This window comes from Nycticebus coucang, chromosome 4, assembly GCF_027406575.1.
Source record: "Nycticebus coucang isolate mNycCou1 chromosome 4, mNycCou1.pri, whole genome shotgun sequence".
Taxonomy (NCBI): domain Eukaryota; kingdom Metazoa; phylum Chordata; class Mammalia; order Primates; family Lorisidae; genus Nycticebus; species Nycticebus coucang.
The window spans coordinates 123,715,252-123,737,741 of record NC_069783.1 but is presented as its reverse complement, the minus strand read 5'-3'; the positions used below and the strand labels follow the sequence as shown (position 1 = coordinate 123,737,741).

Below are 22,490 nucleotides of genomic sequence, written 5' to 3'. Positions count from 1 at the left end.
TGTAGTCCCAGTTACTTGGGAGGCAAGAGAATCACTTATGCCCAAGAGTTTGAGGTTGCTGTGAGCTGTGCTGCTATGGGAGCTGTGCTGCCATGGCACTCTATCGGGTAACAGTGAAACTCTGTCTCCAAAAAAAAAAAAAAACAACTCTACATTTCAAGTTATGCTAGCATGAAAATGCAATAATGCATATGTAATATTTAGCCCAGATTAATATTAGTACGTTTTCTCTATTTAATTATTTATAATAAAGTAAAAATTTCAAATAGAATACTGGCTTTCACTCAAAGGAAAACATGCAATTTGAGCATTGAAACCTTAAAGAACATCTGCTTCAAACTCCTAATTTTGCAGATGATTAAACCAAGGCTTTGGTCAACAAAGTCAGGATTATCAATTGAATCAAGGTAAGGGTCTTGCACAGAGTTAGTTACATTTCTACTCCCATTTCAATTTCTATTTAATTACTGTTTTTTTAGTCAAAAATAGCTACATATTGGATGATTTTCAGAGATATCAAAATCTGGTCCCCTGAAATGAGGAAAGTCTGGTGTTATTAACAATGTCTATTATTCATGTGAGGGAATACCTGACAAAGTCAATGTTTTACTGGCTGCCCTGATTACAGGAGGCATGTGTAAAAGCTGCTCTTTGATATTTAGAAGGAATATGCCCATTACATAGAAACCATGCCTAATTTTGTTTTATTGAGCTAACTTTAAAATTAGAGCACAACAGCATTTTTGTTGTTATCATCATTTTAATCACTATCACAAACATAATCCCTCAGCATCAAAGACTGGCAACTCCAGCAGCACAAGCTTTAATTGAAAAAGAAAAAAAGGACAAATGTTAATCCTGGCTTTGTTTCTGAAAGAGGACTAATATTCAATGTCAGATTCTTACTGCTAGTTAATAAGGATATATTCCAGATGTCAGAGAGAATAAATTTTTAATTTTTTTTTAAATGTTCTATGAGGACTTGTAACAAAACAGGTCCTAGATATTGCTAATACACCATATTCACAATTAGAGATTTTTTCTTTTTGTTTAACTAAATGACACAATCTTCTGTGTTAACTTGATGGCCTGGCACTTTGTACTAATTACAACATGGATGGAACACTTACTGTGCTTTGAATTGAGGATACAGAGATAAATAAAGCATAGCTCTAATGAGAAAACTCAAGGTATAAAAAGAATTATCCTTCTCTACCACTTACTCTACTGTGTCACCTCAGGCAAAATGGTAACTCTCTGTACCTCAGTTTCCTCATTTGTAAAATGAGGAAAATGTAGTACCTATTCCTAAGATTGTGCAGATGAAATAAATTAATATATGTAAAGTGCCTAGAAAAGTGCCTGGTACACAGTAGGCACTATATATGTTCACTGCTGTTCTAGATGTTTTTATATTCATCTTCATCATTATTATAAGGCAGATCTAATAATCTCAAAGATCAACCCTGATGTTTAAGTCACTGGCACAGAAAAATGTAGAAGATTAAATATCAATGAGAGCAGACGTTAAAGAGCCAGAGGAACCTACAAAAATTTGGCATAGGGGCTCGGTGCCTGTAGCTCCGTGGCTAGGGCACCAGTCACATACACCGGAGCTGGCAGGTTCGAACCAGCTTGGGCCTGCCAAACAGCAATGACATCTTAACCAAAAAATAGCTGGGCGTTGTGGCGGGCGTCTGTAGTCCCAGCTACTTGGGAGGCTGAGGCAAGAGAATCACTTAGGCCAAGGAGTTTGACACTGCTGTGAGCTGTGATGCCATAGCACTCTACTGAGGGCGACATAGTGAGAGTCTTATCTCAAAAAAAAAAAAACATTTTTTTTTTGGCATAGGAATTGACAAAGGACAGAAGAAGGACAGCCCTAAGGGAAGCAGAGTTGTAAAAAATTTAAGCTTTTGGGCGGCACCTGTGGCTCAAGGAGTAGGGTGCCGGTCCCATATGCCAGAGGTGGCGAGTTCAAACCCAGCCCTGGCCAAAAAAAAAAAAAATTTAAGCTTTTATCCATGAATGGCAGTAGTAACAGAGAACCCTTGAACTTTGTACAGGTAAAGGGAGAAGTAGATATGAAAATGCAGCCAAACCAAAAGAATTACTATTCAGCTAAACTAAGGCACTGCGTATTCCCAAACATGTCTGCTTTGGAACTGGCTTCCAAGTTCTGTCAGGGCTGAAAATACTATAAGGACCTTGGACTTCCTGGAATGGTAAATGTTTATGCTTTCAAAAGGAGACTGCATGGAGATGCTTGGAAAAGCAGCTGAGAATGTTTTCCTAACACAAAGGTTGGGGGAAGATAAGACATTTCGAATGGCAGTGATGGGAATGGGCTGGGGTATTGGGATGGTAACACTCTGTACCTCAGTTTCCTCATTTATAAAATGAGAAAAAAGTAGTACCTATCTCATAAGATTGTACAGATGAAATAAATTAATATATATATGTAAAGTGCCTAGAAGAGTCCCTGGTACACAGTAGGCAGTATATGTGTTCACTGCTGTTGTGTATGTGTATGTATATATATATATATACACACATATTTATTTATTTTAGAGACAGAGTCTCACTCTGTCACACTCAGTAGAGAGCTGTGGCATCACAGCTCACAGCAACCTCCAGCTCTTGGGCTTATAGGTGATTCTCTTGCCTCAGCCTCCGAAGTAGCTGGGACCAGAGGTACCCCACAATGCCTGGCTATTTTTTGTTGCAGTTTGGCTGGGGCCAGGTTTGAACCTGCCACCCTCCGTATATGGGGTTGGTGCCCTACTCACTGAGCCACATGTATTCATCTTCCCATTTGACTTAGCAAACTTTAACTCAGAACAATGATGGAAATGGACTGAGGAGTCTTTCACTGGAAGACAAATGGCACCACAGGGAATTCAGGAGTCCCTCAGAAAATAACTGTCATGTCTAATCCTAATTAAAAAAAAAAACTGTACCAATTTTTAATGCTTTTTTTCCCCTTTGGGTCATATGGCTCACTAGGGACCTTATCTAGACCTGAAAATAAGGTTAGAATGTTAAAATGTTCCCGTCTGAAGATGAAGAAGGGTTAGGGAAAAATTGTTTTCCAAACTAGTGGTAACTTACTTGTTCTAACCACCATAAAAACAAGACTATTAATCAAATTATGTCTTTTTCTCTATAGTGCCATCTTCCCTGAACATGCCTTCATGACTTTGTTCATGTGTACTCCTGTTTGGAATGTCTTTCCCTGAAATTTCCACCTAATAAATTCTTAACCTTAGCTGCAGAGTTCTGAGTGACCTCTACATTGCCTTTATAATTTCCCATAGTAAAATCACTACATTATTTACAGTCCTATATCCTCTATTAGAGCACTTATTAAAATTCTCTTTAGTTGTATACAGTTTTCTCAGACTGGGAAGGACTTATGGGCAGGAATTGTATCTCTTATTTATCTTTGTTTCCCTAATAAAGTACACAGCTTATAGTAGATGCTCAAATGTTTACTGTTTGGAATAAAATCTGAATACCTTAGGTGAGTAACTTTTGTGAAAGTCAAGCTATGACTGTAGAAAATAGAAGAAGGATTAAACTAAACCCTAGAAGTGCCCCTTTAGCAAGGTTCTACAAGGATCACCAGGGAATTAATGAGGTAATTCCCTTTGATTTAAATAGACCATCCCCAGGAAAGGGCACTATTTCCTCCTACATACAGGTCAACACCATGGCTCAAGTAGATTACCTAGGCTTTGATGTAAATTACCCATGACTGATCCATGGATTTGCTGCTTGGGATTTCTACCAAATCTTCACTCTGCTTTTGCATGTGGAAATCTTACAATACTCATAACCTCAACTTCTTTTTCCTGTGTCTTCTTCACTGACGTCCTTTTATTGTAAGGTCAGTCTTATATGATAAGAGATATATTTGAAATCCTTTTTTGGAGCTTGTCATTAAACAGGCATCCTCACCCCCACCTCCAAAAAAAAGTATATGTCAGATAGGCTGTAAATTCAGACTTATTCCTGGAAGAGAAGCTCATGTTCTGTTGGTCTGGATTTAGTACAGTAAACTAAACCTGAGGAAAAGGAAAATAACAAATGCAGCAGAACCTTCGTAGTTGAGCACCTGCCTACACTGATCACCTCCCTAAGTTGACCTAATTTTCACAGATCAGACGTATATCACATGTACCTATCAGTACAGCAGGCCTAGCTCTTATGTTGAGCACAACCAGTTTGTTACAGTTCTTTAAAGCGATTCTACAGTACTTATTATTAAGCACTTTGTATATCTAAACACTGCTCTAAGTAACATACATATTGTATTTCATTTTATCTTAACAATACTATGAGTATATATATATATTTTTTTTCTTTTTTTTTTTTTTTTTGGAGAAAGAGACTATGTAGCCCTCAGTAGAGTGCCATGGCATCACAGCTTACAGCAACCTCTCAAACTCTTGGACTTAAGTGATTCTCCTGCTTCAGCCTCTCAAGTAGCTAGGACTACAGGCACCAGCCACAAAGCCTGGCTGTTTTTGTTGTTGTTGTTATTGTGGTCATCGTTGTTTGGCAGGCCCTGGCCAGGTTCGAACCCATGTGGCTGGCTCCCTAACCACTGAGCTACAAGAGCCAAGCCTCAGATCTTATTCATTATGTCCATTTTATTTTTTTATTTTAATTTTGTTTTTTGAGACAGAGTCTCAAGCTGTCACCCTGGGTAGAGTGCTGTGGCATCACAGCTCACAGCAACCTCCAACTCCTGGGCTCAAGCGATTCTCCTGCTTCCGCCTCCCAAGTAGCTGGGACTATAGGTGCCTGCCACAACGCCCAGCTATTTTTTGGTTTCAGCCTTCATTGTTTGGCGGCCTAGGCTGGATTCAAACATGCCAGCTCAGGTATATGTGGCTGGTGCCTTAGCCGTTTGAGCCATAGGCACCAAGCCCTTTATGCCCATTTTAAACAAACTATTCAAACAGAATTCAAGTGTAATGCTACTTCCTTACAGAAAAAAATCCATGTTAAGATTTTCTTCTTAAACATATTGCCTACTACATGTTCAAACATGGAAATATGGAAAAGCAGAATTCAGATTTTTTGATACAGCAGCAAGGTAGTCTGGGTAATCTCCCAGTGGGACATTCTACTAGTGAAACCTAGGTATTTGTTGATGAAAATATTTCTTACATCATGCCTCAGTAAGATTATGAATCATCTGATGGTTGCCACAGAAATAGTAGTAACACTAACAAGGATTAGACCCATAGGGCTTTATCACTGGGTACAGAATTATTTTCCATGAAGTCACTGGGGAGGTAACATAAATAGTATGTGGGTATAAAAAGCTGGTGAGACTCAGTGAATGTAGGGTAGTATGGAGGAGCCCAAACTCCTCCCTAAAATCAGAATCTATACATTCTTTATCCTTATATCTACAGTATGATAATCTAAGCCTCTTTAAATCCCACATCCTCACTGAAGCCTTTTCTAATAAACTTAAGTTATTGCTTTTGTCTCAATTCATATCTTTTAAAATAGCCTTCATATAACTTAAGGATCTAATGATAGTGTCTTACATGGTTCTCTAGATGAGAGTCTAATTAACAGTTATACTGGGAAGTACCTACCATGAACCAGGCACCAATGCCAATTGCTGTTGCATAAATTCTTCTATTAAATCCTCATTACTAATATCTAACAGGTATTGGAAATTCACTGTTTAGATGAAGAAACTGAACTTCAAAGAGGCTAAGTGACTTTCCCACTATGGCATGTTTATTTACCCCAAATAAGCTTTATTACTAGCATTAAAGTGCAGGCTCCTCAAAGGAAAGGGTGGCTTGATTTCTTTTACAATCTCTCCAGTATTCAGAAAGGTCTTGGCTCACAAGAGTCAATCAACTGAAAAAAAAAAAAAAAGATTTAAAGAAAATCAACAATGAGGTCACATACACGGTCTCACACCTGTAATCCTAGCATTTGGGAAGCCAAGGTGGGAGGACTGCTTGAGCCCATGAGTTTAAGACCAGCCTAGGGACCATAGTAAGACCTCATCTCTACAAAAAAGTAGAAAAATTAGCCGGGTGTGGTGACATGCAGCTATATGCCCAGCTAAGGCAGAAGGATCACGTGAGCCCAGGAGTTCTAGGATGCAATAAGCTATGATGGTGCTACTGCTCTCTGGCAGGAATAAGAGAATGAGATCCTGTCCGCCACCTCCCCAAAAAAAAAAGTCAACAATGAGAATAAATTTGATGTGAGCTTGTGGGAAGACAGAGACTGTTTGGGGGGGGGGGTTCTTTTGGTTTATTTTTATTTTTTTGAGACAGAGTCTCACTTTGTCACCCTTGGTAGAATGCTGTGGCATCACAGTTTACAGCAGCCTCAAACTCTTGAGCTCAAGAGATCCTCTTGCCTCAGTCTCCCAAGTAGCCAGACTACAGGAGCCCACAACAATGCCCAGCTATTTTTAGAGACAGGGTCTTGACAGGGTCTTGCTCTGGCTCAGCCTGGTCTCCCGAATTTCTGAGCTCAGGCAATCTACCCACGTTGGCCTTCCAGAGTGCTGGGATTACAGCCGTAAGCCATGGAGCCTGGCCTTGATTTTTAGATTTAAGAACTCAAACGTACTAAAAGACTTCTAACAACGTACATGTACCATTTTGGGGGGGGGGGGGAAGCACACATGAAGTGTTTGGTCATTATCAGTTGTGACGTATGTTGCAAGTCCTTTGTTATTACTAATAACAAAGTAAACCCTTTATTTCAAAAAGTATCACTAAGAGCAAATTCAAGCTGGGCACAGTGGCTCACACCTGTAATCCTAGCTCTTTGGGAAGCTGAGGCAGAAACAATGCTTGACCTTAGGAGTTCAAGACCAGCTTGAGCAAGAGACCCCCATCTCTACTAAAAGTAGAAAAATTAGCTGGGTGTGGTGGCGAGTTGCCTATAGTCCCAGCTACTCAAGAGGCTAAGGCAAGAGGATGGCTTGAGCCCAGGAGTGTGAGGCTGCAGTGAGCTATGATGATTCCACTACATTCTAGCTGGGCAACAGAGAAAAACTGCCTCAAAAAAATAAAAAAGAGCAAGTTCAAAGTGCTCACTGGACAGGTAGCTCTCTGGACAAACTGAAGGTTACAGAAGCATCTGAGTATGTGTCTTGATAGAAAACAGGTTAAGAATCACTGGCTTATTGAAGAATATTTAGAATGGGGATCACCTATCTTGGGTTCCATTCCCAACTGTCTAACTGTTGCTGGCTCACCAGATTAACAAGCATGATGTATGAGGTCTAACAATTAAGTTCATGAATTCATTCTAGAAAAGTGCTACATACCTCATTGCTGAATATCACTATGGTTACCTTTGAAGTACTCCCCTTGGGAAGCTATGCACTTGACAAAGCCATTGTGGAATTGTTTTTCTAAAATGGCCATCAGAGATGTCATTGTCTTACACTTGATGTCCTGAATGTCATTAAAATGTCTTCTTTTCAATATTTCCTTTATATTAGGATTAAAAAGCGTTTTCCAATACAGTTATTTATTTACTGGCTAAAAACTCCCTCACACACAGGGCCATGTGAGCTGGTGTATTGTTATTGTTATTATGCAAGAGCCATGAGTTGCTGGCATAAAGTTCACATTGTTTTCGTCTTTTTCACAGAGCCTTTTCAGCACTTCCAAATAGTAAACTTGGTTAATTGTTTGTCTAGTTGGTACAAATTCATAATAAATAATCCCGATATCAAAAAAGGGTAGCAACATTGTTTTCTTTTCTTTTTTTTGTTAGACAGAGTCTCACTATGTCACCCTCGCTGGAGTGCTATGACGTCACAGCTCACAGCAACCTCAAACTCTTGGGCTTAAGTCTTGTCTCAGCCTCCCAAGTAGCTGGGACTACAGGCCCCCGCCACAACGCCAGGCTATTTTTTTTTGCAGTTGTCGTTGTTTAGCAGGTGGGGCTGGCTTCGAACCTGCCATTGCTGGCATATGTGACCGGTGCCATAATCATTGAGCTATGAGTGCTGAGCCTCTTATTTTTTATTTTTGTCGCCCTTGGTAGAGTGCCACGGCATCATAGCTCACAGCAACATCAAACTCTTGGGCTCAAGCAATTCTCTTGCCTCAGCTTCCCAAACTACAGGCACCAGCCACAATGCCTGGCTATTTTTATTTTTTTTTTTTTTTTTTTTTTTTTGGGTAGCAAATGATCCTTTATTAAAACATTTTCCTTTGTACTTTTTAACTCGCTGGGCATTCCACAGCACCACTATTGATGTCATCTATGATGTCATGAGGGTGGCGGCCATCAACATTGCAGCCCACAGACTGGGCCGTCCCCAGGATCTCTTTAATGGTGCCAGAGAGTTCTCTGGCTAAAGATCGGTGCCGCATCTGTCTGGCAATGTTGACAATCTCATCGAAAGTGATATTTCCGTTGTGTTTAATGTTTTTCTGTTTCTTTCTGTCTCTCGGTGGTTCCTTGAGGGCTTTGATGATGAGGGCAGAGGCAGAAGGCACCACTTCAATCTGGGCCTGTCTGTTCTGGATAGTCAGTTTCACTGTAATCCTCAGACCCTTCCAGTCACCAGTTGCTTTGGCGATGTCATCACCAACCTTTTTTGGAGACAAACCCAGGGGGCCGATCTTGGGGGCCAGGGCAGACGTGGCACCCACTTCGCCACCGGTGCACCTCAGGTACACGACTTTGATCTCGTTGGGGTCGAACTTAGGCGGCATGGTGGAGGCGGCTGGTGTCGGATGAACCCGGATTCGGGACGACCGAAGAAAGTTGCACCTTGGCCTCCTCCGACCCAAAAGCCAAAAGCTGGCTATTTTTAGAGATGAGGTCTCGCTCTGGCTCAGGCTGGTCTCAAACCTGTGAGCTCAGGCAATCCACCCGCCTCCGCCTCCCAGAGTACTAGGATTACAGGTGTGAAGCCACTGTGCCGGACCTTCTTCTTCTTCTTTTTTTTTTTTGAGACAAAGTCTCACCATGTGCCCTGGACAGAGTGCTGTGGAGAGTCAGCCTAGTTCCTAGCAACCTTAAACTCATGGGTTCAAGTGATCCTCCTGGCTCAGCCTCCCGAGTAACTGAAACAACAGGCAACCACCATCACATCCAGGCAATTTTTCTATTTTTAGTAGAGACAGGAACAGGATCTTGTTTTTGGTAGAAATCCTGAGCTCAAGCGATCCTCCTACCTTGGCTTCCCAGAGTGGTAGGGTTACTGGCATGAGTTATCATGCCTGGCCAACATTGCTTTGACTCTTGATTTGTACTAACAGAATGGTTTTGTTGTTAGAGAACTGGATGACTTCTATTGTGCACTTTGATGCTTTGTTTCAGGGTTGTATTGGTACACCCATGTTTCACCACCAATGACAACAGAGCCCAAAACATCGTCTAGCCTCCTCAAAAGGTCTTGGCAAAAACTTCGACTCTGCTTTGCTTTTGTTCATCAGTGAGGTCCATTAGGAGCTTTCTTATTCCAAGATTTTCAGTTAAGATTTTCCTGTTTCCCTATCGATGTTTACTTAGTCTGCTGTGCTTCTCACAGATAGCCACGTATTTGATGCACAAGTCAGCCAATTTTTGCAATGTTTTTTGTCAGTTCTACTTGTTACTGCTTGTCTTGACCTCTCTTTATCAGTGATGATTTCTATCCTCTCAGAAAAGCATTTAATCTATATGTATGGTGCTATTTTTTCCCATAAACTTGGACTACCATGTCCCTGATTTGACTTCCACTCTTGCCAACTTTAACAAGAAATTTAATGTTTGTTCATTGCTCTAATTCAAGTTCTGACATTCTCTCTTCAGCACACAATGACAATAATGAATACACTCAGCAAGACACTGCCACATGTCAACATGAGCACAACTGTGAGACGCTGACATACCAAGGCATGAAACCTTCCTGAGTTGTCTGTACAGTGCTGCCAACATAAGCACATGGTGGCCAAGGTGGCAGACTTAATTGGCTTGTCATCTCAGGGCTTTAAAAACATGGGACCAACTACCCACTGCTCCTTGAGAGGCAATTAGACACTCAGTGTTCTGAGCTGGCATCTGTTTTCCTGTTTAAGAATGGTGAAGGAGGGCGGTGCCTGTGGCTCAGTGGGTAGGGCGCCGGCCCCATATACCGAGGGCGGTGGTTCAAGCCCAGCCCCGGCCAAACTGCAACAAAAAAATAGCCGGGTGTTGTGGCAGACGCCTGTAGTCCCAGCTACTCGGGAGGCTGAGGCAAGAGAATCGCCTAAGCCCAGGAGTTGGAGGTTGCTGTGAGCTGTGTGACGCCACGGCACTCTACTGAGGGCGATAAAGTAAAACTCTGCCTCTACGGAAAAAAAAAAAAAAAAAAGAATGGTGAAGGAGTAAGTGTACCTTGCTACTTCTAGAAACTGCCTAGTGAACTGGCTTTATGAAAAGGAAACCAGTATGGGCAGCGCCTATGGCTCAGTGAGCAGGGCACCAGCCCCATATACTGAGGGTGGTGGGTTTGAACCCCAAAAGAAAAGAAAGAAAAAAGAAAAAGAAAAAGAGAAAGAGAAAGAAAAGAAACCAGTAAATTGACTCAGCTATCTCCTTCTGAAAAAAATGGACCGTCTAAGGACAAGTCTGTTAAAATATATTTAGATTTTTTAAAAGTAAGAATGTATTATGTAGACCAGGCTACAAAAATATCTTTATGATTTTAAACAAAGTTGCTTTCAAGTGAACATGAACTTCTCAGAAAGAGTTAAGAGATTAAATGCAGCTTATCTTATTTTCTGTTATTAAATGCATAACAAAAACCCATTCCTACTTCTCCAAGGTGTTGGAAAATTGATTAATTAGTGTCTGTGAGGGCTTTCGGGTATAAAGTGCTATTTCAATGCTGAGCACTATTCTATTTAAACTCATCTCTGCTTCCATTCTATCATTAACTTCCACGTCTATCTGGGGTGCCATGATGGAGAATATTAATGAACTGCAGTCTTATAAGTCTAAAAATTCTCAGCATCAGGGAAGCTTAAAAAAAGATAGATTTGAAAATGTGGAATACCTGAAATTTTCAACCACTATGCTGGAAAAAAATTTAAAAACTAATTAAATGATTTTGAAAGAAATTCAAAGCACAGTATATTCTATTTTTACTTTTACCGTTGGATTAAATGAGTGTGCCACAGAAGGTTAACTATAGGTCCAAGTGTGCCATGAGATAAAAAAAGGTTGAAAAACACTTCTCTAGACCAATGCTCATTTAAATGCTAAAATAATTATTTCAAGCCGAAAAGAACTGGTTCCAAATAACCTATTATCTTAGACTCCTAGATGAAAGAGAAGGTGTTCTACAAATTAAAATGATCATTCAAAAAAAAAATTCAAAATAAATAAATAAATAAAAATAAAATGATCATTCATTAATAAATCTAACATACTAGAGAAAAGTACAAATACAACAAAGGCAACAATTCCAAATAATGTGGTACTAATATCATTCAACATACAATTACTGAACATCTACTATAGCCAAGGCAATACGTTAGACATTGAATAAGATGCAGCCCTGCATTCAAGTCAGGACATTAAACATGTAAATGAGCATATTAAGGATCACACTTGCTAAAGTAAAAGCAACATAAAACATATACATTAGGTTTGGTGCCTGTAGCACAGTGGTTATGGCGCCAGCCACATACACTGAGGCTGGCAGGTTTGAACCCGGCCCGGGTTAGCTAAACAACAATAACTGCCACAAAAAATAGCCACAGCACTCTACCGAGGGCGACATAGTGAGACTCTGTCTCAACACCCCCTCCCACAAAACAAACAAAAAAAACAAACCATGCAAATTAAAACTTTCAATTAACAGAACTTAAGTTCTATAAAGTGAATCTTCAAGTAAAGCATACTGAATTCTTTTATTATATATTTGATCATAGTGAACTTTGATACATGATATTTCTGTGCAATTATGTTCACCAACAGTTCTAAGCTTCCCAGGTGACTGGCCTAACTACTATGTAAACTCAAAAGAAAGGGGTTAGGCAGCATGAAAGAAATATATTTCCAGATGAAATTTTAAAAAATATAAGTCTAACACTCCCTGTGCAAGAGAATTGCTTACTGATTCTATAGCTTATTTCCACTGAACAAATTGTCACTGGTTTATACAGCAACAAAAATAATTAAAGTACAATAAAGGCTATCCTGATAATAGAGTACATTCATAGAAGTCCTGAAATCACCTTCCATGGTTACACCTTCTGATACTGATTTTACTGCTAGAAATCTTTCTATCCTCAGAAAATAACTGGAAAAGCTATCAAAGATTTATGTACCCAACAATTTCTTCAGTGTATATCCTATAGAAATGTGTCCTTTTGTGTACCAGACCAAGATTGTTTATAGCACATTATTTATTAATAGCTAATACCTATAAACAATCAATACCAGTAAATAGATTTGTTAATATTCATGTAACAAAATAAAATACACCAAAGCAAATGAATTAACTAAGCTGCATGCATCAATATGGATGAACTGTAAAAATAAAATGTTAAGCTAAAGAAGTCAGATACAAAATAATTCACACTGTATGATTCCTTTATGTAAAATTCCAGAACAGGCAAAACAAAATGATATTATTTATGGCTATATTCTTAGCAGGTAAAACTCACTGTAACACAAAGGAAAGAAATGATTACCATAAAGTTCAGGATGGTGGTTCCTCTGGGGAGAAGGGGAAGTTGTATTAGTAAAAGGGAAATAGAGTCGCACTGGGAATGTTCTATTTCTTGACTTGCATGGTGGTTACAGGAGTGTACACTTTTATTATGATGTTTCAATTATATATATATTTATGTTTTACGCTCCTTCTGCATTTAATGAACATGTTTATGTATTTTTTGAGACAAAGCCTCACTTTGCCACCCTCGGTAGAGTACAGTAGTGTCATAGCTCACAGCAACCTCATTTTAGACTTGGGGGTCTCACTCTGGCCAGGCGGTCTCGAACCTGTGAGCTCAGGCAATCCACCTGCCTCCACCTCCCAAGTGCTGGGATTACAGGCATGAGCCACTGCTCTCAGCCCACAATTTTAATTAAAAATAGAGTCCACAGAGACACCAGCCACACACCTCAATGAAACGAATCCTGCCAATAAGCAAGCTTGGAAGAGGACAAGCCTCAAAAAAGAACACAGCCCAGGCTGACCCATGATTTCAGCCTGGTGAGAATCTCAGCAGAACACCCTTACTCTGAGTATACTCGTCCATACTCACCATCTTCACACACAGAAGGTCTGTTGTAAGTAAGCTGTTACATTTGTGATGATTTATTATGCAACAACAGAAAATGAATATAGGACACTAGATTTTGGGCAACAAAACCAGGTGCTATTTCCGTATTTCACCACTAACTGGAAACACTGTCTTTTCTAGTTCACGATTGCCTACAAAGCACTCTGTCTCATTATTTCTCCTGCAACCATTCTGGATTCATTTATTCTTCTACAACTCCACCCTGAGAGAACAGCAGCCAACCCATGGGGGGCATGAGAAAAAAACAAAATCCATGAATGATCCATGAGGGGACACCGCAGAGCCAATGGGTGCTCATTTAGGGTATGACCACTTGCTTCAAAGACATGTAACAAAGACCACTTCAAAGACATGTGACAAAGATGTGTAATATGGAGGAGAAAGTTTGGGGGGGCTTGACGCCTGTAGCACAGTCGTATGGCGCCAGCCACATACATCGAGGGTGGCAGGTTCGAACCTGGCCTGGGCCAGCTAAACAATGACAACTGCAACAAAAAACAGCTGGGTGTTATGGCGGGTGCCTGTAGTCCAAGCTACTTGGGAGGCTGAGCCAAGAGAATAGCTTAAGCCCAAGAGTTTGAGGTTGCTATGAGCTTTGATGCCACAGCACTCTACTGAGGCAACATAGTGAGACACTGTATCAAAAAAGAAAGTTTGGGGCAGTGTCAAAAACAGTAAAAAATTAAGGCCCTACATTCAGATGGCTCTCTCCTCCATCTTGTACAATTGCATATGCTGAGTCTGTGGTTCTGGCTTAACTGCTGCACACAGGCACAAGATGGAATTCGGATTGTCCAGCATTGGATACAAGCACCAAAATAGGCAGTAAGAAAAGGCTAAAGTTGGGCGGCACCTGCGGCTTAGTGAGTAGGGTGCCGACCCCATACACCGGGGGTGGTGGGTTCAAACCTGGCCCCGGCCAAACTGCAACAAAAAATAGCCTGGCATTGTGGTGGGCGCCTGTGGTCCCAGCTACTGGGGAGGTTGAGGCAAGAGAATTGCCTAAGCCCAGGAGCTGGATGTTGCTGTGAGCTGTGATGGCACAGCACTCTACCAAGGGCAATAAAGTGAGATTGTGTCTCTACCAAAAAAAAAAAAGAAAGAAAGCAAAGGCTAAAGTTGTCATTTCCTAATCTCTAACCTATTCCAGCTCCCAGGCTCTGTTCATGACAAGGCGGTCTTGGATCAGCTTCTCCAAGTAGAATGGACGGACCACCCACGTCACATTCATGTCACTGCAGATTCCTGAGCCCCATCAGAGACCCTGCTCAGAATCTCTACGCACAAGGCCCAGGGAATGTGCACTTTATGATATACCAGATCTTCCTCACACTCAATTTACAAAACAACAACCTATCTCATCCTTTTATAAATGAACATGCGGCTAAGCAACTTGTTCACGGTGCCATGGTTAGTAAGAGCGCCAGAGTTAGAACCCAGAACGTAAAATCTGCTGACACTAGAAATGAGTCCATGTTGTTAGATTTTCCACCCTAATGTGCTCCTCTATTAGTACAGAAAATTAAACACTGAAAATAAAATGAAAAAAATAAAAACTAAAAATAGAGTTCAGTCATGCCTTCTTGAGTTACACTGAAGTAACCTTGATTGCATTTTCAATGTTCCTAAATCTGTACTCATTAAAAGATGACTCTTAGTTTGTCATTTCTACAGATGGCAGATCTCATCCATCCTAATTTCATTCTTAAGAGATAAAGTATAATTTCTATTAGTCTACAACAAACACTGGTTCACTTTCTTTTTAATTATTTTTTTATTAAATCATAGCTGTGTACATTAATGCGATCATGGGGCACCATACACTGGTTTTGTAGACCGTTTGACACATTTTCATCACACTGCTTAACATAGCCTTCCTGGCATTTTCTTAGTTACTGTGTTAAGACATTTATATTCTACATTTACTAAGTTTCACATGTACCCTTGTAAGATGCACCGCAGGTGTAATCCCACCAATCACCCTCCCTCTGCCCATCCTCCCCCCTCCCTCCCCTCCCTCTGGGACATCTGAAAATTTAATTGGCGATATGCTATTTTCATTAAAATGCTCCATTACCACAAAAGATGAGAGATTGTGTTCTACTATTTAGTGGTGTTAAAAGAACCTTTCAAAAGTCAAAAGTCAATGCCTGGCCGGGTGGGGTGGCTCACGCCTGTAATCCCAGCACTTGGGAAGCCGAGACAGGTGGATTGTCTGAGCTTACAGGTTCGAGACCAGACTGATCCAGAGTGAGACCTCGTCTCTAAAAATAGCCAGGCATTGTGGCAGGTGCCTGCAGTCCCAGCTACTTGGGAGGCTGAGGCAAGAGCATCACTTGAGCCCAAGATGTTGGGGTTGCTGTGAGCTAAGACACTACAGCACTCTACCCAGAGTGACAAAGTGAGACTGTCTCAAAAAAAAAGTCAAATGTCTGAACACGCCATAGATTTTCTTGTCAAATGGGGAGAAACAAAACTGCACAATGGAGGATCTCATGTCACTACCACAGTCTAAGGGTCAATCTCAGCATTGCTGATGATGACACAACCAGCTATATGTCATCTGATGTAAAACATCACAAATGCACATCTTCTAGCCAAAAATGTTTAACCTAAATCCTTCAAGCCTTTATATATAACCTCCAGTTAAAAGGAAATGCCAGGGAATAGAAGAAGAATAATTCAGGCAAATCCAAAACCTGGAACTCTCCACAGGAAAAGTGGCCCAGTTTCTTCACCATGTCATTGACATAAAAAGGAAAAGGATTACACCAGAATGAGTAACACTTAAAGGACCAGACATAATGCATGACACTGAATTAGATCCTAATGTATAAAGCAACTGCAAAGGACATCTTTTGAGGTCAATCGGGTAAATCTGAATATGATTTGGAATCACAATAATGAAAAATCACTGTAACAGAAAGATGGAGATCACTGTTAGCAGGTTACAGGCTCAGTGCCCATGGCACAGTGGTTATGGCGCCAGCCACATACACTGAAGCTGGTGGGTTCAAACCCAGCTGGGCCAGCTATGACAACTCAAAAAAAAAAAAAAAAACCACCAAAAAAACAAATAGCCGGATGTTGTAGCAGGCGCCTGTAGTCCCAGCTACGGGGAGGCTGAGGCAGGAGAATCGCTTAAGCCCAAGACTTGGAGGTTGCTATGAGCTGTGATGCCACAACACTCTACCGAGGGCAACTGTCTCAAAAAAAAAAAAAAAAAAAAAAAAGCAGGTTACAAAATAGTACATGTAACATATATGATTTTGGTTTAAAAAAAAAAGCAGGTTACGGGCGGCTCCTGTGGCTCAGTTGGTAGGGCGCCGGCCCCATATACCGAGGGTGGCGGGTTCAAACCCGGCCCCGGCCAAGCTGCAACCAAAAAATGGCTGGGCGTTGTGGCGGGCGCCTGTAGTCCCGGCTGCTCGGGAGGCTGAGGCAAGAGAATCGCTTAAGCCCGGGAGTTGGAGGTTGTTGTGAGCTGTGTGAGGCCACGGCACTCTACTGAGGGCCATGAAGTGAGACTCTGTCTCTACAAAAAAAAAAAAAAAGCAGGTTACAAAATAGCACATGTAACATATGATTTTGGTTTAAAAAATTTATATGATTTTGGTTTAAAAAAAAGCAGGTTACAAAATAGTACATGTAACATATATGATTTGGGTTTAAAAAATTTATAGATGTATAATTTACACATGCCTAGAAAAAGGTCCCTAAAGATTTGCACTAAGCTGTTTTCAGTAGTGATCTCTGAAAAGTAGAGACGTGATGTTTTTATTTTCTGCAGTCAAATGCTTTACCCCTGAGCTATACATCAGCTGATGTTTTTATTTTCTAATTATAGACTTGTCTCTACTTTCTAATTTTTTAGAAATTGATAAAGGCAGTGAACATGTACTGCTTTAATACTGATAAAAGGTTCTTTTATATATTTATTTATTTTGAGACAGTCTCATTTTGTCGCCCTCAGTAGAATGCCATGGTGTCATAGCTCACAGCAACCTCAAAACTTTTGTGTTTAAGCAATCCTCTTGTTTCAGCCTCCCAAGTAGCTGGGACTATAGGCGCCCAGCACAACGCCTGGCTATTTTTAGACATGGGTCTCGCTTTTGCTCAGGCTGGTCTTGAACTCGTGAGCTAAAACAATTCATCCACCTCAGCCTCCCAGAGTGCTAGGATTACATGGTATGAGCCATTGCATCTGGCCCATAAAAGGTTATTTTAAAAATAAGTTAAATGAAACAAAATCTCCCAAGGCAATGCCAAGTAAATTACAATGAGTTCTGAATATGAAGCAATTACTACGTACTAGAATGGTAAGGAAAGGCTTCTTTATGGACATAGATTATCAGCTGCTCCTGGAAAATGGGACAGGCAGAAACTGTTAACTCTTTAACCCACTGGTTAGCCTAAAAGTGACAAAGCTATGTAGACAACAGCTTGGTTAGAAAATTTTATCTTAAGTCTTCCCTTAAATCTGAGCCAGCTGCCCCTTGTTTCTATCACTGTTGAGGACACCAAAGCTACCTGATTCACCACTACCAAGAAGAGAAGTGCCAACTTACTCTGGTCTAATTTTCCTAAAAAGTTTCTTCCTGGCTTCTAATATTGGAATGTTTTACCTCTGAGAATGAAATATTCTAACACAGGTACGTGTGGGATCCTGTATACATGTAATGTGGTAAAGGGAAGGTAAGTTGGGAGGAATTTTCTTTTGAGACTATCAAGACAGCAGACATGAAATGGCTTTTCCAAACTACATAGGGATCTACCACTTTCATGAATGTGCAGACTCCAGACTTCTATCTGACTGAGCATTCACACATTCAATAGACAATTGGTAAACACCTATTATGTGTCTGGCATACAAAAAGCTAAACATAAAAACAAAAATGGAACTGTAAATGTTGAACTCTAGTTAATAATATATATCTTCAAGTATTTAAGAGTACTTTGAAAAGCATCAAAAATAAGATGAAGTGATGGATGAATATAGATGGATAAATGTGTGATAAAAAATAAGGTAACATGGCGGCGCCTGTGGCTCAGTGCGTAGGGTGCCGGCCCCACATACCGAGGGTGGTGGGTTCGAACTCAGCCCCAGCGAAACTGCAACAAAAAAATAGCCGGGCGTTGTGGCAGGCACCTGTAGTCCTAGCTACTTGGGAGGCGGAGGCAGGAGAATTGCTTGAGCTCAGGAACTGAAGGTTGTTGTGAGCTGTGATGCCATGACACTCTACCCAGGGTGATAAAGTGAGACTGTCTCTAAAAAAAAAAAAAAGTAACATTAGCTATTAATACAAAATATAGGTGATGGTTATATGATGTTCATCGAATGATTCTTTCAATTTTTCTGCATGTTTGAAAATTTCTTTCTTTTTTTTGAGACAGAGTCTCACTCTGTTACCCTCAGTAGAATGCTGTGAAAATCATAGCTCACAGCAACCTCAAACTCTTGGGCTCAAGCAATTCTCTTGCCTCAGACTCCCAAGTAGTTGGGACTACAGGCACCTGCCACAATACCCAGCTATTTTTAGAGACGAGGTCTGGCTCTGGCTCAGGCTATCCATCCGCCTCAGCATCCCATAGTACTAGGATTACAGGCATGAGCCACCACGCCCAGCCTGAAAAGAAAAAAAAAAATTTTTTTTTTTTTTTTTGAGACAGAGCCTCAAGCTGTCACCCTGGGTAGAGTGCTGTGACATCACAGCTCACAGCAACCTCCAACTCCTGGGCTCAAGCGATTCTCCTGCCTCTGCCTCCCAAGTAGCTGGGACTACAGGCACCCACCACATGCCCAGCTATTTTTTGGTTGCAGCAGTCATTGTTTGGAGGGCCCAGGCTGGATTCGAACCTGCCAGCTCAGGTGTATGTGGCTGGCGCCTTAGCCGCTTGAGCCACAGGTACTGAGCCAAAAAAAAATTTTTTTAATGAGGCAGAGTCTCACTTATCACCCTAGGTAGAGTGCTGTGGTGTCACAGCTCACAGCAACCTTCAACTCCTGGAGTTAGGCAATTCTCTTGCCTCTGCCTCCCGAGTAGCTGGGACTACAGGTGCCTGCCACAACACCCAGCTATTTATTTATTCATTTCTTTATTTTTTTGTTGTTGCAGTTTGGCTGGGGCTGGGTTCAAACCTGCAACCCTCGGTATATGGGGTCAGTGCCCTACCCACTGAGCCACAGGCACTGCCCTTTTTTTTTGTTTGTTTGTCCTTGGTAGAGTGCCTTGGCATCACAGCTCCCAGCAACCTCCAACTCGGGCTTAAGCAATTCTCTTGCCACTGCCTCCCAAGTACCTGGGACTATAGGTGCCTGCTACAATGCCTGGCTTTTTTTTTTTGCAGTTGTCATTGTTGGTTTAGCTGGCCCAGGCCAGGTTTGAACCCGCCAGCCTTGGTGCATGTGGCTGGCACCGTAACCACTCTGCTACTGGTGCCAAGCCCCAGCCTGAAAAAAAAATTTTTTTTGAGAGAGAGAGTCTCACTATGTTGCCCTCAGTGAAGTGCTGTAGCATCAGAGCTCACAGCAACCTCAAACTCTAGGGCTTAAGTAATTCTTCTCTTGCTTTAGCCTCCAAAATAGCTGGGACTACAGGTGCCTGGCTATTTTTTTTGTTGTTGTTGTAGTTGCCATTGTTGTCTGGCAGGCCTGGGCTGGGTTCGAACCTGCCAGCCCTGGTATATGTGGCTGGTGCCCTAGCCGCTGAGTTACAGGCGCCAAGCTTGAAAATTTTTTAAGTAAAATGTTGGGAAAGAATATGTACAGCCTGGTGGACTATAGCTGGTAGTCAGGCATCAGTAAATGTTTGCTAAATTCATGAAATCCAAAGTCAAAAACCACAAAAGATTAGACACAGTAGGTTCTAAAGTCATATTTGGAAGCATTTTCTTTTTTTCGAGACAGTCTCAAGCTGTTGCCCTGGGTAGAGTACCCTGGTGACACAGCTCACAGCAACCTCCAACTCTTGGGTTCAAGTGATCCTCTTGCCTTGGTTTTTCTATTTTTAGTACAGCGGGGTCTCAGTTTTTGCTCAGGCTGGTCTTGAATTTGTGAGTTCAAGCTATCCACCTACCTCAGTCTTCCAGAATGCTAGGATTACTGGCATAAGCCACTGCACCCTGCCTGGAAGCATGTTTTATAAGAGAAATCTGAAATTTAATAAAGTGCAAGGTTTGATCCTCTGTGACCAAAAGTCACAACTAGAGAAAAAACGGGTGTTTGTTATATCCAGACTGTGCTCTTCACTCAGTTGCTGCAGGAAGTAGCAAACACCAAAAAGAACCCAGGGGTAGAAATGCAACTATAAGTATTATTAAAAAGAAAAAGTGAATAAAAAAGTGTAATGCTTCCCCTACCCGCAGTACTTAAAAGTACAAAATCAGAGAAAGTATACATTCCTATGAAAGAAATACTCTTTAGCATAGATGTGCACAACTACTTTAGTGATGTGGGCATAGTCTTGGATTTGGGGCCTAAATCCCAGAGTTCTAGACATACCAATTTTACTCCATACTAGTCATGTTATGTGACCTGGGGACAAGCCTTTTAGTCTCCAAGTCTTCTTTTGTAAAACAGAGATGATATTTGCTTTTCTACTTCACAGAGTTCTGATTGTAGACAAGTTTTGTAAGTCTTTTTTTCTTTAATGTTAATTTTTTTTAGTTTTGTAACTCTTAAAATACAAATGTGAGATATCCTCATCATCCTGTTATTTCCAAGTGACATAAGCCAAAATACACCCACCTCTTCAGGAAAATAGAACAGACTGTCATTATTATTATTATTATTATTTTTGAGACAGAGCCTCAAGCTATGGCCCTGGGTAGAGTGCCATAGCATCACAGCTCAGAGCAAAGTCCAACTCCTGGGCTTACGTGAATCTCTTGCCTCAGCCTCCCAAGTAGCTGGGACTAAGGCGCCCGCCACAACGCCCAGCTATTTTTTGGTTGTAGTTGTCATTGTTTGGCAGGCCTGGGCTGGATTCGAACCTGCCAGCTCTGGTATATGTGGCTGATACCTTAGCCGCTTGAACTACAGGCACCACCCAGCTACAGGTGTCACCCCAGACTGTTATTATTAAGCCCTTTCTTTGGTTTATCTATTCCCTTAATAAGGGTTTGAACTTTCCTCTAAATCACAGAGCCAGCAAACTATATTAATAATAATCTACATCTCTTCTACTCATTTAAAACTCAACCCACTTTGCACATAGCTCTTACTTTCCAGGAGTATGTTCTGTTCCCACAGTTGTTTAAGAAATAAAGTTATGGGGTGGTGCCTGTGGCTCAAAGGAGTAGGGCGCTGGCCCCATATGCCAGAGGTGTAAGATTCGAACCCAGCCCCAGCCAAAAACTGCAAAAAAAAAAAAAAAAAGAAAGTTACGAATACAATTCTGTTCACTTGAAACTTGCTAAGAAAGTACATCTTAAGTGTCCTCACCACTCATACACACACAAATGGTAACTAAGTGTGGTGATGGATGTGTTAATTTGATTGTGGTATTCATTTTGCAATGTAGACACCTATCAATTTATCACATTGTACACTGCGAATATCTATAATTTTTTTTTTTTTTTGTAGAGACAGAGTCTCACTTTACTGCCTTCAGTAGAGAGCTATGATGTCACAGGACTCACAGCAACCTCTAGCTCTTGGGCTTCAGCGATTCTCCTGCCTCAGCCTCCCGAGCAGCTGGGACTACAGGCGCCCACCACAATGCCCGGCTATTTTTTGGTTGCAGTTCAGCCGGGCCTAGGGTTTGAACCCGCCACCCTCAGTATATGCGGCCGGCGCCCTACTCACTGAGCCACAGGCACCACCCAATATATATAATTTTCATTCATCAATTATATATATATCAATAAAGCTGGAAGAAAAAAGAAATATTAGTACAAAAGAAAGCTGGTAGGTATTAACAAAAAAGGATTCTAGAGTCAGAAAAATTTGGAAATCATTGGGTTAAACAGGTTTTTTTACTGTAAAACTCACAAAATCTTTTAGTATGCTAATATACATTGCAAATCTCCAAGAGAGGATATAATATTAAATGTTTCCTGGATTCATTCTACCATAGAACCTTTATATTCTGAGATACATTGCTTGGGATTGATTCTATTGAGGAAAGTGGCTATAAACACTTTTGCAAATTCTAAATAGACCTACATTCCAATTCAGGGTCTGTAGAT

At 41.0% G+C, this 22,490-nt stretch overlaps 2 protein-coding genes across 8 annotated transcripts in view; both read right to left on the bottom strand.

The window, feature by feature from the left end:
• Positions 1-22,490, bottom strand: part of BICDL1 (BICD family like cargo adaptor 1) — a 98,785-nt gene that overhangs the window by 38,993 nt on the left and 37,302 nt on the right. The window lies entirely within an intron of this gene.
• Positions 8,197-8,821, bottom strand: LOC128583714 (60S ribosomal protein L12). The gene has a single exon (XM_053588202.1). It carries the CDS (start codon positions 8,730-8,732, stop codon positions 8,235-8,237), a length of 498 nt encoding a protein of 165 aa, XP_053444177.1. The 5' UTR covers positions 8,733-8,821; the 3' UTR covers positions 8,197-8,234.